Raw genomic sequence first — 16,911 nt, forward strand, 5'->3', positions numbered from 1 at the left:
TCTGGAGCTGTCCAAGAACAATCCTGAACTGAGGCACTCGTCTGATCAGACAGTGCTTCGGCACAGATTTGTCTTTAGCTTGACACATCAAGGTGAAGAGGAATTGACTCTTGCAAGCAACCTCTCAAGCAGGGATCTAATAAGGTGACCAAAATGACAGATCTGAGCACGTCACTCTGCAGGGAATCACTTTCAAGCCTAAGATGTTTCACCCATCTCCCTGCCCCAGAGCGACACAAGTAAAGCTCTTAAGCAATTGCTAACCTGTTCTCAGTGCTCACGAGTCCCAAATCACTCATTTTACAATCTATAAACCATGGCAGCTGGCACCTAGCTGGCACACGGTGACACTGCACACGTTGGCAGTGTCGTCAGGAGCTGCAAAGTCAGGGCTGAGGGGGTTAAGGGAAAACCACACATCAGTTTAGCAACTTGGCTCCCGTAGGATACTTCCTACGGCAGGAGTTTCAGCAAAGCCACTCAGAGGGACCTGCTGGCTAATTCAAACGGCACTTCTGCTGGAGCAGTCAGAAGGCAGCAGGGTATCAGGAGATATCCAGTGGACATCACTGTCAGTCTGTGGCAGTTTGGGGTCCAGGTATCAGTGTTAGGTGGGGTTTTCTCTGCTTCACTTTCTCCAAAGCTGTGAAAAAATATTTCTTTTACAGCACTGTACAGTCCCACGTTACGGATGGAACCAGCTGCATCAACTTCCAGTACGACGGCGTTGGAAAAAGGTGCCTTTGGTGGTCAGGAGCACAACAGCTCTGCTGATGTGTTATTTAAGTGTGTTCTTTCATCTGAGTTTCCTCATAGCAGTATGTAGCTGAGGGGGTCCAAGTTTCCCAGGGAAGATTTGTGTTTTTTCTCCTACCAAGCACCAGCTCAGTATACAAAGCTCTGTTAATAACACCCAAGCATGTAGATGTTAAACTGAAACTGCTTTTAAACCTAGTTGTTGTTACGAAAATAGCTTAATACACCATCTTCACAGGGTAAAAATTCACATGGAAGTACAGAAAAACCCAGAAGCGCTTCCTGAGCTTCAGTCTACCAACAGCACCATCGGATTTAGATCCTGGCCTGGCAGCCAGGATGCAGGGTCTGTAAGCATTGCTGCCATGTGGAAGTGCCAAGGCAGGTTTCTGGCCTGCCCTGACTAAAAGACCTTTTTTTTTCATACAAACAGCGTGCCAGGTACGCTGTAATGCCAATGTGCCAGGTCAATAGAGGATGTCAAACAACAGAGGCGTTTCTCCTAATTTCTGGCACGAAAACGCTTTTAACAGCATTCTTTTCACCAAGAAACCCCTCTCTATCTTCTCCAATGCTCCAGGATCTGCTGCAGCTGCAGCAGCCGCGCTGCTACAACCCACATCTTTGCCAAATCTTTTCAATAATTGTGCTTTACCTCGGCAATGTTGAGGTCACTCCTCTTCCTCCTCCAGCTGAGGAAGCAGCTCGCTGGCTCTGCCACACCGCAGGTGCGCAAGCGAAAGCTGGGAACACAGGAGTCAAACTCTCAGTGCTCACGAAGCCACCAGGGCACAGGGCTGACACAGAGGCACCCCGGATCTGCTCTCCCACCCCGCTGCGAGGCTCACAGCAGCCCCGACCCGAAGCGCACACAATGCTTCGCATGGTGATGTCACCGCTGACTCTGAGTCCCCAGGTGAGGATCTGCCTCACCACTCTCAACGCTGGGGTTGGGTTTTGGTTTTGTTTGTTTTTTTTCTTTTAAACATTCACAGCTTATGGGAAACCATCAGGTAAACCACAGATTGCTAGGGAAGAAGTCCCACACGAGGGAAGCCCGTGCTTTTCTTCCAGGCAGCGGCACGTGCTTTAACACGCCGCATTCGACAAAGCAGCTCTCCCCGTTTTGCTCAGTGGCAACAGGCACGACTGCAATGCACACAGGTGTAGGCAGCACCTGCAGGTCCCAAACCCTTAACCAGTTTGTAGAGAGCACCAATTTTTGAAGTAGTGGTTCTCCCTTAATCCATGAGCCCTTCTTTCCTTTATTTATAGCGGGTGGCTCTCCTCCATTTTCCTCCTCAGTGTCTGAGCAGACACTGGGAATCGTTTCCGGAGGAAGGGCACTGCTGAAGCTCCTACATCTACTCTCCGAGAAAAGAGAGTATGTCAAAGAATACAGATTTCCTTTCTTTTTCCTTTTTGAAATACAATTTCTGAAATCAACGCTGCCGCCTGGCAGCAAATACCTACGGGACTAAAGAGGATTCCTCATCCTCACTGTAACGTTGTAGTTAACCTCCCAACGAACCCATCTCCCCAGGAAGCGGCCATTTGAGATGGGAAGGAGCAGAGCAAGAGGAAGCTCTCCTTAGCCTAGCTCTTCCCCCAACACCACCTCGCCACCCAGCACCAAATTCAATTCACCTGCTCCGCCCGACCAGTCGAACGGGCGTCCGACGCTGGCACACGCCACAGCGCTGGTTCTGACGTGGCTTAAATCACCTATCCGCAAAATATCTCGGGTCTGTACGCTCAAATAACGCAGTAGTTGAGAAATAACGCCCAGAGCTCACACTCTGAGTGCAGCCCAGCAGCACCGAAGCACCGGGAGGCTAAACATTCCCAACCTGGCAACAAGGCTGACCCAAGCAACAGCACGGAACCCTTCTGCACCTTCAGCGTGGACATCAGCGGAAGGAAACACAGATTTTTTTTTTCTCCTGGGGCTGCACCGCTCAGGGCCAGCAGAGCAGCGCTTCCCCTTCCCTTCTCTGTCTGTGCCAAGATCGTGCCTCGTCTCTCGAGTCCTGCCCGTGATGGTGGCTGGCCTCAGCCCCTTGAGGCGGCCGTTCCTCCACCACCGCAGCTCTCTTGGCAAGCTGCGAGTCATTTTATGTCTTGTCACGGCTTTCCAGAGCCAGGCACACAGGTTCTGGAGAAGGCTGGGGCAGGACAAGCCTGCTTTAAGCCCCAAACTCCTCTCAGGCCAGGCCTACCCTCCGGGCCCAGCAGCACTCATCCTGCCTGCCCCAGGACCCGCAGGTTGCGCCCTGTGGTAGCAGCAAAGAGCCCCCCAAATGTCTGTCCTGGGGTACACAGGGGTGAGGCAGCCCCGTCACTGCACAGACACCCACGGGACACGTCACCAGAGCCGCTAGCGGCTTGGCAATTAAGGACGTGGGAGAGGAGCCCATGTCACGCAAGCATTCGTGGCTGCCCTGGACAAAGAAAGAAACAGTGGCTGTTTTTCTCCCCATTTAAATAGCTAAAAGCACCGCTAACAGTTTCTTTCTTTGCGTCCAGCCTGTACTACGTTTAAAGAAAGAAGCAGCTTCTGCTGAGGAGGTGGAAGATGCTGTCAGCAGAAACACCGTGCCTAGAATGCGAGCAGGGAAGACAGCGATGCAGCCCCACTTCAAGATCCAGACAGAGCAGGGCGGGCCGCGCTCCCTGTCACGGTGACAGCCTGCTGCACCGCCTGCCTGTGACCAGGCCACACGGGACCCCTTGGTTTGGACAAGGCGCCCTCCACAGCGCAGTGCAGCCAGTGGGGATGCAACAGGCTTTTTATCACCTACACCCTCCGTTTTTGGACGCAGGCCCTCCTTTTTAGGGACCAAAACATTTTTGTTTTAGTCCTCAGCGTCACATATTAGGGCAGAAAGCCTCTTCCTTGGGCTCCAAAACTTTGTCTGAAAGGAGAAACCGTCCTTTTTAGTGGCTTTTTCTTGTTTACACCCACAATCTTAAGGACCAGGCTGCCATTTTCAAGGAAGAAATCCTTGTTTTAAGGGTCCACACGTTCATTGTAAGTTGACAAGCAGCCTTCTTAGATGCTGAGGCCTTCTTTGAGAGGCCTCACCCCATTCCAATTTCCCAAATCCTCATGCTGGGAGCCAAGGCCTGAATTTTAGGGTCCAAATCCTCCTTTGCAGGTCCAAACACCTAGATGGAGTAAATAAAGCAGCACTTCAGGATCCAGACCCTGAGCTGCAGAGTCCAAAGGCCCAGGATTGCTCCAAAGCCTGACTTGGAGATCCAAGACACACCCTCTCCTCCTCCTCACTGCCTCTTGCCTCCTCCCCTCCTGATATTTTAACACGCCATCTAGGAAGGATGCGTTGCATCTTATAATAAAATTGTGGACCCTAAAAATAGGGAATTGCCCCTTGGAAATGGCAGCCTGCTTTGTGGGATTGACGTGTAAGCAAGAACAATCCTGTCAAAAGGAGGGTTTATCCTTTCAAACAAGGCTTTGGAGCCCAAGGAAGAGGCTTTCTGCCTTAATATGTGACTCTGGGGCCTAAAAAGAATGCTTTGGGCCCTAAAAGTGAGAGCCTGGGTCCAAAAACGGAGGGTGTAGGTGATAAAGGCGGCTTTGAATCCCAGCTATAGGCTCTCTTGTCCTGAAAACGTCCTGAAAGCTGGGTGCTTAAGAACAAGGCTGTGGTCTATAAAGAGGAGCCTTGGTGCCATGCCTGTATGCTTCTCAGCTGCAAAGAAAGGGTGAAAAAAAGGGTTTGGATCCGCATAGGTGCTTTTAGCCCTGAAGTGAACGGGTAATAGGGTGAAAATGAGACATTTGGCCCTAATGAGGAAGGCCCCAAGAAGGCGGCTCTGAATTCAAGAGGTGGGTCTCCAGGCCCTAATATTAAGGCTTTGATCACCAAAAAGGAGACTCTTGGCCTACAAAGGAGTTGGTAGGCAATCAGGAGGGGAATTAGGATCCCAAAGCAGCCTCTGGGCCCTGAAAATCAGGGTTTGGAGCCTGAGCATGAGACGTCAGCCATGAAGCATGAAGTTTTAGAGCCTAGCATGGGGGTCTCTGGACACTAAAATGGGGCTTTGAACCCAGAAAATGAGCCTTTGTACCCCAACCTGAGGTTTTGAGTCCCAAGGAGAAGGCTCTGGGTGCTAAAAAAAAGGCTTTGGGCTCTCAGGTTGAGCCTTTGGGATGTGACAGTCAGGCCTTGACTCAGCAAATGATGATCCTGGCACTGAAAAGGAGGGTTCGTTCTCTAAAAAGGGCTTTTGAGCCCAAGGAAGAGGCTTTCTGCCCTAATATGTGATGCTGGGGCCTAAAAGTCATGGACAGCGCAGCCTGCTTCCTCTGTCTGGATCCTAAAGTGATGCTTTGCTCCCTCCAGATGGGTGTTTGGACCCAAAGAGGAGGCTTTGGACTCAAATTCAGGCCTCATCTCCTAGCATGAGGATTTGGGAATTTGAAAGGAGGGCTGTTCCTCTCCAATAAGGCCTCACCATTTAAGAAGTCCGCATTGAAGGGAGCCAGGTCCGTTGTGTCCGTTGGGACAGGACTTGCCATAGAGGCCCTGCTCCCAGTTCCAGAGATGGTCCCTGGGCCCTGATGTGGCAATAATAAGGTTATAATAAAATTGTGACCCTAAAAATAGGGGTTTGTTCCTTGTAAGTGGCAGCCTGGTCTGTAAGATTAATGTGTAAGCAAGAAAAAGCCACTAAAAAGGAGGGGTTACCCTTTCAGACAAGGCTTTCAAGCCCAAGGAAGAGGCTTTCTGCCCTAATATGTGATGCTGGGGCCTAAAAATGATGGACAGTGCGGCCCGCCCTCCACTCTCTGCTTCCTCAAAATGGATGTTTGGACCCCAAAATTCAGGCCTCGGCTCCTAGCATGAGGATTTGCGAATTTAAAAGGAGGGGTGCCCTTCTCATTGCCTTGGATAAGGCAATCAGAAGAAGAGTTCAGATACCAAGTGGAGGTTGTGGACCCTGAACATAGGGATTTGGGGTGAAATAAGGAAGCATGGGGCCCTAATAATGAGGTTTGAGACGGTTAAAATTTGAGGAGGGGAGGAGGCAAGAGGCAGTGAGGAGGAGGAGAGGGCGTGTCTTGTATCTCCAAGTCAGGCTTTGGAGCTGAAAGCTGGGCCTTTGGACACTGCAGCTCAGGGTCTGGATCCTGAACTGCTGCTTTGTTTCCTCCATCTAGATGTTTGGACCCGCAAAGGAGGCTGTGGACCGTAAAATTCAGGCCTCGGCTCCTAGCATGAGGATTTGGGAAATTGGAATGGGGTGAGGCCTCTCAAAGAAGGCCTCAGCATCTAAGAAGGCCGCTTGTCAACTTACAATGAACGTGTGGACCCTTAAAACAAGGATTTCTTCCTTGAAAATGGCAGCCTGGTCCTTAAGATTGTGGGTGTAAACAAGAAAAAGCCACTAAAAAGGACGGTTTCTCCTTTCAATCAAGGCTTTGGAGCCCAAGGAAGAGGCTTTCTGCCCTAATATGTGACGCTGAGGACTAAAACAAAAATGTTTTGGTCCCTAAAAAGGAGGGCCTGCGTCCAAAAATGGAGGGTGTAGGTGATAAAAAGCCTGTTGCATCCCCACTGGCTGCACTGCGCTGTGGAGGGCGCCTTGTCCAAACCGAGGTGTCCCGTGTGGTCTGGTCACAGGCAGGCGGTGCAGCAGGCTGTCACCGTGACAGGGAGCGCGGCCCGCCCTGCTCTGTCTGGATCTTGAAGTGATGCTTTGCTCCCTCCCGATGGGTGTTTGGACCCAAAAAGGAGGCTTTGGAACCTAAAATTCAGGCCTCAGCTCCTAGTATAAAGATTTGGGAATTTGAAAGCAGGGGTGTTCCTCTCAAAGAAAGCCTCGCCATTTAAAAAGGCCGCTTTGCACCTTGCATTGAAAATGTGGACCCTAAAAATTGGGCATGTTGCCCTAAAACGGGCAGCCTGGTCCGTAAGAGTGTGGCTGGAAGCAAGGAAAATCTAGCTTTGGATCCAGAAGCAAGTGTCAGGGCCCTGACCCAAAGCACTCGGTCACTTGAAAGGAGCACCCTGTCTCTTAAATGGAAGGTTAAGGCAATCAGAAGAAGAGTTCAGATACCAAGTGGAGGTTGTGGACCCTGAACATAGGGATTTGGGGTGAAATAAGGAAGCATGGGGCCCTAATAATGAGGTTTGAGACGGTTAAAATTTGAGGAGGGGAGGAGGCAAGAGGCAGTGAGGAGGAGGAGAGGGCGTGTCTTGTATCTCCAAGTCAGGCTTTGGAGCTGAAAGCTGGGCCTTTGGACACTGCAGCTCAGGGTCTGGATCCTGAACTGCTGCTTTGTTTCCTCCATATAGGTGTTTGGACCCACAAAGGAGGATTTGGACCCTAAAATTCAGGCCTCGGCTCCTAGCATGAGGATTTGGGAATATGGAATGAGGGGTTTTCCTCTCAAATAAGGCCTCGGCATCTAAAAAGGCCGCTTTGCACCTTACGATCAAAGTGTGGACCCTAGAAATTGGGCATGTTGCCCTAAAACGGGCAGCCTGGTCCGTAAGGGTGTGGCTGGAAGCAAGAAAAATCTGACACTGGATCCAGAAGCTAGGTTAAGGGGGAGGCCTGGCCATCTAAGAAGGCCGCGTTGCATCTTATAATAGAATTGTGGATCCTAAAAATAGGGAATTGTTCCTTGGAAATGGCAGCCTGGTCTCTAAGATTGATGTGTAAGCAACAAAAAACCAGGAGAGGTTATCCTTTCAATCAAGGCTTTTGAGCCCAAGGAAGAGGCTTTTGCCCTACTATGTGAGGCCGGGGCCTAAAAATGTCAGACAGCACAGCCTGCCCTCCTCTGTGTAGATCCAAGAGCGATGCTTTGCTCCCTCCAGATGGGTGTTTGGACCCGAAAAGGAGGCTTTGGGCCCAAAGCCTCAGGCCTTGGCTCTTCGAATGAACATTTTGAAACTAAAAATGAAAGAGGGTTCCTGTCAGCTAAGGTATTGCCCCCTATAAAGGCAGCTTTGCAGCCTCAAATGAAACTGTGAGACACCAAAGTAAGGCATTGTGCCCTAAAAATGATGGCGTGGGCTTGAAAACTGAGGAGGTAAGCCATAAAAAGTCCCCTTTGGATCAGCATGGAGTTGCAGGGCCCTGAAAAGCAAGATTTGTTCACTAAAACGTGGAGCCTGGGGCTCAATTCTGAGGGGTTAGGAGATCAAATGACGACTTTGGATCCCAAGTGGAGGTGCTGGACCCTGAAAAGAAGGCTGTGGCAGGCAAACAAGGAAACACGGGGGCCTACAGTGAAAAGGACGTGGGGCGCAGTGCCGGCTCAGCAGCAAGAATGCCAGGGCAGGAATGCCAGGGCACGGCCAAGCCTGGCCCCGAGGCAGCAGGGCTTGTGCAGAGCCCCACGTGGGCTCGCTGCTCCTGCTGCCCCTGCTCACCTTGCTGAGGATGACCATGGCCACCGTCTGCCAGGAGGAGGCCTCCGTGCGGAGCAGCTCAACCAGCTGGTGGATGATGGTGGCGCGCAGGCTCCTGGGCAACTCCTTCATTTCCCTGGCAGGGAGAACGGCAAGCAGGCGCCGTCAGCCCCGAGCCGGGCGGGCCCAGCTCTCCTGGCTTTGCAGCGCTCTCTTTTGCCACCAGCCCAGCGGCCACGGGCACCCATGCTGTGGCAGCACTTCCTCCGAGAAGCCCCTGTCACCTCCAGGGCTGGGATGGTGCCGACGAGGGGCTCTCACCTGGCCACCACCTGCACGCCCCAGAGGTGGCTCTCGGCGCTGAGAAGCGCGGCCCAGCCGCCCTGCGCCTCGATGGCCAGCACCTGGCTCCCCAGGCCCACGCTGCGGAGCAGCGCTTTCAGGGCCTGCACCGTGGACCTGCAGGCAGAGAAGGGCCCGGGTCACGCCGGGAGCCCCAGCCCTGGGCTCCTCTGAGCAGCAGGGGCCGGGGATGTGGCACCTGACGGGAGTGAGCAGGTCCTGCCGGTGCTTCTCCCAGAAGACCTGCACCTCCTGCAGCTTCAGCTCCGTGGTGAAGGACACTTGGAAGAGGAGGGCCAGGAAGAGCTGGGGGAAAATGGCCTTCGCCTCCCCCCGGCTGGTAGGCAGCAGGAGGATCTCGTGGAGGGGCCTTGCTGCCTGCAGGAAGCACCCGGAGGCGGAGGCGTGGGCAGGGAGGGACAGAGGAGGACGCAGCCCCCCAGGCTGGTGCCCCAGGGTGCGGAGAAGGCTGGCAGGGGCCAGGGGAGGGGAGCGGGGCCCCTGCCCCTGCCCCTGCCCCTGCCCGACGGAGACGCAGACGGGCAAGCGAGGAACTCACGGCCAGGGCCAGGATGCGTGGGTGGTCCTTGGTGGAGGTGGATGTCTTGCAGCCAGACTGGTTCATGAGGATGCGGAGCAGCTCGCGCAGCACCCTCTCTGTGGCTGGGGGCTCAGACACCATCGCCCTCCACATGGTGACGGCGACGCTGCGGGACCCCCGGGCTGTCAGCAGGGCCACCCCCGGCCCGGCTGACGGCTTTGGGAGTGTGCGAGAGGAGCCCTGCTGGGCCCCGTACCTGGTGCAGGTCAGCGAGCACTGCAGCAGGCTGGTAACCGTCTCCCTGGGGCGCTTGCTGGCCAGCAGCAGCAGGGCCCTGTCCAGGCTCTGAAGGGCCAGCGCGGCTCTGACGGACGGCAGGCTTCTGTAGATGGCCCACACGATGTGGAGCACCTGCCGGTGGGACACGGCTGAGACTGGGCCGGCACCAGGGCAGGAACAGAGCCCCGAGGAGCTCTGGAGGCTGGAGCCGTGGCCGTGGCCGGGGGTGCTGGCGGGCACCCACCTGTCCCAAATCGAAGTCGGTCTCTGCCGCCAGCACGTCCACCATGTGGGCAGCCAGCTCGGTGCTGTGGGGACTCGGGGCTCTCATGCTCTGCACGGCGGCGAGGAAGACGCCCAGGCGTTCCGAGGGCTGCAGGTACTTCATGAAGATCTGTGGGAGGAAGGGCAGCACGTCAGCCACCGCGAGGGCTGCGACGGCCCCGCTCAGCCCTGCTGCTCCCAGCGCCCCAGGAGAGCTGGGAGCAGGGGCTGGGCGACGGCTGGGGTGCGGCCGCGTGCGGGCCCCGTGGGGACCGGGCTTTGTCGGGGACAGCGCCGGTCCTCTTGCTGCCGTCGCAGGGCCGGGCTCTCCTCCGGGGCTCAGGGCTCAGGGCTCAGGGCTCGGGGCTGGCGCTTCTCACCATGAACATCCTGTTGCTGTTGCTGTCTTCGGAGAGCCGCAAGGACAGGCGAGCTCGCCAGCTCTGCCAGCCCTGCGGCTGCTCGGCATCCTGGTCGCACAGCCTTGTGCCTGGAGAAAAGCGGACACAGTGTCTGTCGGCGGGGGGGCCTGGGGAGCTGGCAGTGGCAGCCGGGGGCTCGGGCACAAGCCTCCCTGGCAGGAAGGGGACATGCCAGAGCAGAGCTGGAGGCAGCGCGGCCAGGGAGGGCCCGGGCTCTCGCGCTCAGGGCAGGGGGAAGGGCTCGTCAGCCCGCGGCAAGGCAGCCGGGCTCGCTCGCTCGCTCGCTCGGGTCTCTCCTGCTGAGGAGAGGGGCCCAGGCGGCCTGGTGCTGGCCTGGCTGTGCCCGTGTCTGGAGGGACCCAGCCCGACGCGGCTCCGCTCACTTCTTTGCTGTGTGACGAAGAGGCAGAGGTGGCGCACAGCCTTGGCTGCCTCGTGGCTTTTTCCCTCGCTCTCGCAGGTGAAGCACAGGAGGAGGTACCCCACCAGCCTCCCCAGCAAGGCGAAGCGGTGCTTCTCGGGGTGATGATGCCTCAGCACTGTGGCTCCTGCAAAGCAGGAGCTGACCTGGGGAGAGAGGCAGCGCGGGAGCACGGCTGAGCGGGGCGGCAGGGCCCCAGCCCCAGCCCCGGCTCTGCGCAAGCCTGGAGCTGGGGAGAGCCGCGGCCGGGGAGCGAGGCCGGGGGCGCCGGGGCTGCCTGCAGCAGGGGCTCCCTACCTGGGGCAAGGAGCAGGTGTTGAGGAAGGCGGCCAGCCCGGCGATCCGCGCCATGGCCCTCTCCTCCACGGCCTCCAGCTGCTGCTGGGTGAAGGGCAGCAGGAGCTGGGGGGAGAAAAGCTGCTGGGGCGGCGTGGAGAGCGGCGCTGGCGGCGGCCGCCCGCGCTCCGCTCCGGGGGCGCCTCGCCGGGCTGCGGCCCGCCTGGAGCCAGCGGCGCCCAGCCGGCTGGAGAGGGGCCGCCACCGCCGCCGTCCTGCTCGGGGGAGGCTCCGTGGTGGCGTGTTACGGCGGCTGGCGGGGGCGGCCGGGGGCGGGCGCCTTCCTCACCGTCCTGGCTCAGTTACTATATCTTCAACTGCAGAAAAAGTTGTGTACCTTGTGGTTTTTCATCTGTCATTTGTCATGTTTGTATGGTCGTATTGGAAGACAATTTTCACATCTCCTGCATCCCCTTCCAATGAGTTCTGCTTGTCAAAAGCTGATAAAGAACAATATGAAAAGGAAGAGAGACCAGAATTCCAGCAGGAGATTTTGAGAAGAGCTGCTAACGACTTGCCTATCTATACGACAACAGAATCAAGAGCCATCAGATACTGTGATCGATGCCAGCTAATCAAACCTGACCGCTGCCACCACTGTTCTGCGTGTGACATATGTGTACTAAAAATGGACCACCACTGTCTGTGGGTGAATAATTGTGTGGGGTTTTCTAACTACAAATTCTTCCTCCTGTTTTTAATGTATTCCGTACTGTCCTGTCTGTTTGTTGCTGCTACAGTCTTGCAGTACTTCATAAAGTGATGGACAAACGAATTGACAGATGCCTATGCAAAATACTGGGGCCTGGAGGCCGGGGAGGCCCCAGCCTCCTCCAGCCAGGCCGCTCGCGGGGAGCAGGGGGGTCTCCCTGACATCCTGCCGGGAGCGCTCAGGAGGGAATGTGGCTCCTGCTCCTGTGGCGGGGGAGGGATGCCACAAAGTGCCACCGCTGCCACCGGCCCCAGGCCCCCGCGGGTGGCCCCAGAGCCCCGCGGGGGTCCTGTCCCCAGGGGCCTGCAGACGCCAGCCCCTGTCCTGGAGGGAGGTCCCCCTGCCCGGGGCTGCCCCCAGCCCCACTGCCGAACCAGGCCCCTTGGGGCCGGCCCCGCTGCGCAGCCCTGGCAGCGCTGCCCCACCTGCTCCTCAGCCCTGGCTCCTGCGCTGGCTTTCTGGGGCAAGGTGCCCGCGCTTTGTGCCTTTGCTTCGCACCTGGAGCACCTGGGAGCACTCCAAGCCGTCGCTGCTGCACGGAACCAGGTCCGTTGTGGCTGTTGGGACGGGACCCGCCCCAGAGGCCCTGCTGCCGGTTCCGGAGACGCTGCCTGGGCCCTGCAGTGGGCAGACTAAATTAGAATAACATCGTGGACCCTAAACACGGGGAACTGTTCCTTGGAAGTGGCCGCCTGGTCCACGACATTGACGTGGAAGCAAGAAAAAGCCACTAAAAAGGAGGGGTTATCCTTGCAAACAAGGCTTTGGAGCCCCAGGAAGAGGCTTTCTGCCCTAATATGTGATACTGAGGTCTGAAAATGTTGGGCAGCGCAGTGCGGCCCTCACTCCTCTGTCTGGATCCTAAAGTGATGCTTTGCTCCCTCTAGATGGGGGCTTGGACACAAAAAGGATGCTTTGGGCCCAAAACCTCAGGCTCTGGCTCTTAGAATCATTATTTTGAAACTAAAAATTAAAGGGGTTTCCTATCAGATAAGGTATTGCACCCTAAAAAGGCAGCTTTGTAGCTTCAAATGAAACTTTTTGAAACTGGCCCCTGCTGTGGGCTTACGCAGCAAGAAGCTTGCAGTTTGTGCTTGTAGGACCACCCAGAACACCAGTCACGGTGGCTGCGAGCACTGTCCAAACACTTTGTGAGCTCCGACAGGCTCGGTGCTGTGTCCACTTTCCTAGGCAGCCTGTCCCAGTGCCCGACCACCTCTGGGAGCAGAACCTTTCCCTAACAGCAGCCTGACCCTCCCCTGTCCCAGTTCCATGCCGTCCCCTCGGGTCCTGTCGCTGTCCCCAGAGAGCAGAGCTCAGCGCCTGCCCCTCCACTCCCCTCATGAGGGAGCTGCAGGCCGCCATGAGGCCTCCCCTCAGCCTGCTCTGCTCTTGCCTTGGTTATATGCACAAAAGTTACACATGCATGAAGCTGCCCAATCCGCCTATACATATGCGTAATCTGTCCCCGCTTTGTATTAAAATTAGCTCCAAGAAGTCATTTCCATGAAGTCCTCCCATCCGTGCCTGCACAGTGCCTTCTGGTGGTGGTGGCCGGGGGCCGGGGGATGAAGGCTGGTAACTCCTCTTCATCGCCACCAGCCGACCCCTGCCTTCCTACAGACTCAGCTGCTCCTCAGCTCTTGCCCAAACCACAGGGTCGGTCTCAGCTGGTTTTTGAGACAGGTTCCCTTATTTTTGCCAGGAAACATCCTCAGTGAGGGGCCCCGGGACTCCTCGTTTCGGTGAATCAGCACAGCAAGCAAAGACACTCGGCAACATCTACTTTTAATGCCACTCAGCGAGCCCCCGTTCTCCCATCCCCGGCTTAGTAAAGCTTAGTAATGCCCCACACGCAGCCCCTCAGCAGGGCTCAGCCCTGAGGCGGCCCCGCCGCCATTTCCCCGCTCGGTGCCACCGCCCCCATGCGGGCGGAGCGGGGCGGAGCGGGGCGCACGTGTGGCAGCGGCATGGCGGCGGCGGGCAGGAAGGGGCAGGGGGCTGCGGCGGGGCGGCGGCGGCGGCCGCGGGTGAGCGCGATCCTAATCCTAATCCCCATCCCAATCCCGATCCTAATCCCGATCCTAATCCTGATCCCGGTCCCGTTGCATCCCGCAGGGTGCCGGCACCGGGGGGAAGCCGCGCCCGGCGCCCGCCCGTCCCCGCGATGAGGAGGTGTCCAGCGACTCTGAGGCGGAGAGGTGAGGGACCGGGGGGCTCCCTGAGGGCTCCGGGGGGCTCCCAGTGCGGCCGGGCCGGTGTTAACGCGTGTCCCGCAGCCTGGCGGAGGAGCAGCAGCAGCAGCAGCAGCAGCGGAGGCGGCGGAGGGAGGAGGAGGAAGAGGAGGAGGAGGAGGAGGTGGAGGAGACGCCTCAGGAGAAGAAGCTGCGCCTGGCCAAGCTCTACCTGGAGCAGCTCCGGCAGCACGGTGAGAGCGGGCGGTGGGGCTGGGGGGCAGCAAGGAGGGGGGGGAACAGCCTGACTGACGCTGAGCACCCGGTGCAGAGGAGGAGCAGGCGGAGGAGGAGGAAGAGGAGAACGCAGCCTTCCTCAGGGACCCCGTCGGCGAGCGGCTGAAGGAGGACGTGGTGAGCTTGGGGGGCACCGGCCCGGCTCCGGGGTCATCCCGGAGGGGTGAGGGGGTGGCCAGGGAGCGGTCCCTGAGCCCCCTGTGGTCCCCCCCTAGCTCGAGCAGAAGGGCCGACTGCAGCGCCTGGTTGCCAAAGAGGTGAGTGTGCCGTGGGGGGCAGCGGGTGTCCCCGCGCCTCGGCCGGGGCTGCTGCTGGCCTCGCTCATGGCCGTGCTCCCACCAGGTGCAGCCTCCAGACCCGCTGAGCATCCGGGTGTTGCGGGGACACCAGCAGCCCATCACCTGCCTGGTCATCTCTCCAGATGACAAGTTCATCTTTTCAGCTGCCAAGGATGGCTCCGTCATCAAATGCAAGTGGTTCTGCTTGTCCTCGGGGGCTGCGGCTGGCTGGCACCCTGCAGCGGCAGGGCAGTGGGTAGAGGTGGCTCGGCTCTGCCCTGCCTGGAGGCGCCTTCCCTGGAGGGCAGGGAACTCTGCAAAGCACAAGGCTGCTGGTTTGGGGGTTCAGCTGCAGAGCTGGTTGTGTTGCTCTGGGCTTTTTGTGTCTTGTTCCTGCTCCTGGGGGTGATGGATGGCACTGCCTGTCCCCACAGGGGAGGTGGAGAGCGGGAAGAGGCTATATGTGATGCCCGGGGGGAAGAAAGGCACAGGACAGCACATGGGGCACACGGCCCAAGTCCTCTGCATGGCCATCTCGTCGGACGGCAAGTACCTGGTACAGTGATGGGAGAGTGCTGCTGCCACGTGGGGCCACATGCTGTCCCCAGGGCTGCTTGACCCTGTCCCTGTATGCTCCTGAGCCTCTGGGTTGAGGGACGTCCCTTCTCAGGGTTCTGGAGGGCAGTTCCTTCTACTGAGCTGAAGGTTGCAGGGTTGAATCAGCCTTTATCCCCACTGGTACCAAAGAGCAGGTCCCTGGGCCCACCCGAGTACATGGGGTGGGAGCTGTGGGTATGGTCGGGCAGGTTTTTGGGCATCCCTTGCTTTCTGCCAGGTTACAGGAGACAGGAACAAGCTGATCCTGGTCTGGGAGGCAGCCACCTGCAAGCGCCTTCACACGTTCACGGGCCATCGCGATGCCGTGTCGGTGAGTGGGGCTGTCGGCTGCAGTAGGACGGGGAGGAAGGCTCCTGCCACTGGGCAGGCAGGGGGTGCTGCTTCCTCATGCTGAGCCTGGGGATGTGGGGGCCTGGAACCCATGGGGTGTCCCCTGCGAGGCACAGCCAGTTCTGCCGGCACCCCTGGGGACAGCTGGGCAGGTTATAGGTACCCAACAGTGTGTCTGTGTGTCCGTCTGTCCCTCCGCAGGGTCTGTCCTTCCAGAAGGGCACACACCAGCTGTACAGCGCCTCCCATGACCGCTCTGTCAAGGTCTGGAACGTGGCGGAGAATGCTTACGTGGAGACCCTGTAAGGCCCCTCTGGGACAGCGATGCCACCCTGTTGTCCCCAAGTGAGGGAGGAAGGGTAGGGGCGTAGGGCTGTGCTCCCTACAACTCACTGTGTTCCCCACCAGCTTTGGGCACCAGGATGTCATCACGGGGCTGGACAGCCTGAGCCGGGAGTGCTGTGTGACCTCGGGGGGACGGGATGGCACTGTGAGGGTCTGGAAGATCCCGGAGGAGTCGCAGCTCATCTTCTACGGGCATCAGTAGGTCTGGGGTAAGGGGTGGGGGGCTTGTGCTGGTGACTCCAGCAACTCCTCTGCGTGTGCTCAGCATTGCTGGGAGCCTGCAGGTGGTTGGGGACATCGCTGGGCTGTGTGTGCCTGGGTCTGTTTCATAAAACCTTAAAGTGTGCTCATGATCACTGGTTTGTTTTTGTTTTTTTTTTAAATTGTAGGGGCTCTATTGACTGCATCCAGCTCATCAATGAGGAGCACATGGTGTCGGGTGCCGATGACGGGTGAATACAGGGCTGGGAGCGTGTGCAGGGGCGGGCAGGGCTGTGCCCCCACATGCCTCATTCCTGCTCCCCACAGCTCTGTTGCCCTGTGGGGGCTGACAAAGAAGAAGCCGCTGGCGCTGGTGAGGCAGTCGCATGGGACACAGGGCGAAAACGACCTGCAGCAGCCCTACTGGGTGTCGGCGGTGGCTGCTCTTCGCAACAGTGACCTTGTGGCTACAGGTACTGGGAGCCCCGGGCTTGCTTCAGGAGGGATGCAGGGTTGGGGAGGGGGTCCCTGCACCCTTCCTGGTGCCAGGATGCACACATTTCATCCCTGTTCCAGGTTCCCACAGTGGCAGTGTGAAGCTGTGGAAGTGCGGCGAGGGATTTCGGAAGCTGGAGCCTCTCTGTGACATCCCCCTGGTATGGGGGGGCGAAGTCCCCCAGCGGTGGGAGGCGTGGGATGACTGCGGTACCGTGGTGCTGATGCCTGTGCTGTTATTTCTAGGTTGGCTTCATCAACAGCCTGAAGTTTTCAGCAACGGGAGACTTCCTGGTGGCTGGCGTTGGGCAGGAGCACCGGTACTGTCACCATGCCCCATTTTCCAGAACTTGGACCCTGCCCTCCCCCTCCCAGCCCCCCAGCTGGAGCAGGAGAGGTGCGGGGTGCTGATACCTGTGTCATCTGCAGGCTGGGCCGGTGGTGGAGAGCCAAAGAAGCCAAGAACAGCATCTGCATCATCCCCCTGAAGCGTGGGGCTGCAGCCCCCAGCTCTGGGGCAGCCGACGGGGCCTGGCCCCGGGAGCTGCAGGAACTTGCTCATTAAATTTTTGTTGATGGTGCTGCTCGTTAAAGCCTTTGTTTGTAGTGCTGCTCCCTGGGGTGGTTGGGCTGCTGGGGCTGCAGTGGGAGCCCCCAGGGCTGTGCCCTGCCTCTGGCCCATGCAGGTGCCCCCCCCCCGTGCCACTCT

General features: G+C 57.9%; 2 protein-coding genes and 1 pseudogene across 2 annotated transcripts in view; 2 read left to right on the forward strand and 1 right to left on the reverse strand.

Annotated features, from left to right (window-relative positions):
* POC1A (POC1 centriolar protein A) overlaps positions 1-8,524 on the reverse strand; it is an 83,118-nt gene extending 74,594 nt beyond the window's left edge. Inside the window, exon 1 of the mRNA XM_068694377.1 lies at positions 8,518-8,524. The gene's annotated coding sequence lies outside the window, so the exon portion shown is untranslated. The remainder of the gene's footprint in view (positions 1-8,517) is intronic.
* Positions 8,525-10,750: 2,226 nt separating this feature from the next.
* LOC137862607 (palmitoyltransferase ZDHHC20-B-like) lies at positions 10,751-13,213 on the forward strand (annotated as a pseudogene).
* A 148-nt stretch (positions 13,214-13,361) lies between these two features.
* RRP9 (ribosomal RNA processing 9, U3 small nucleolar RNA binding protein) lies at positions 13,362-16,795 on the forward strand. Its single transcript, XM_068694510.1, has 15 exons — positions 13,362-13,494; positions 13,583-13,665; positions 13,744-13,892; positions 13,970-14,052; positions 14,151-14,192; positions 14,278-14,404; positions 14,648-14,769; positions 15,049-15,141; positions 15,363-15,463; positions 15,570-15,704; positions 15,896-15,958; positions 16,035-16,180; positions 16,284-16,363; positions 16,449-16,522; positions 16,632-16,795. Exons 1-15 carry the CDS (start codon positions 13,390-13,392, stop codon positions 16,765-16,767), a joined length of 1,539 nt encoding a protein of 512 aa, XP_068550611.1. The 5' UTR covers positions 13,362-13,389; the 3' UTR covers positions 16,768-16,795.
* Positions 16,796-16,911: the final 116 nt, after the last annotated feature.

Source organism: Anas acuta, chromosome 11 (assembly GCF_963932015.1).
Source record: "Anas acuta chromosome 11, bAnaAcu1.1, whole genome shotgun sequence".
Classification (NCBI taxonomy): Eukaryota; Metazoa; Chordata; class Aves; order Anseriformes; family Anatidae; genus Anas; species Anas acuta.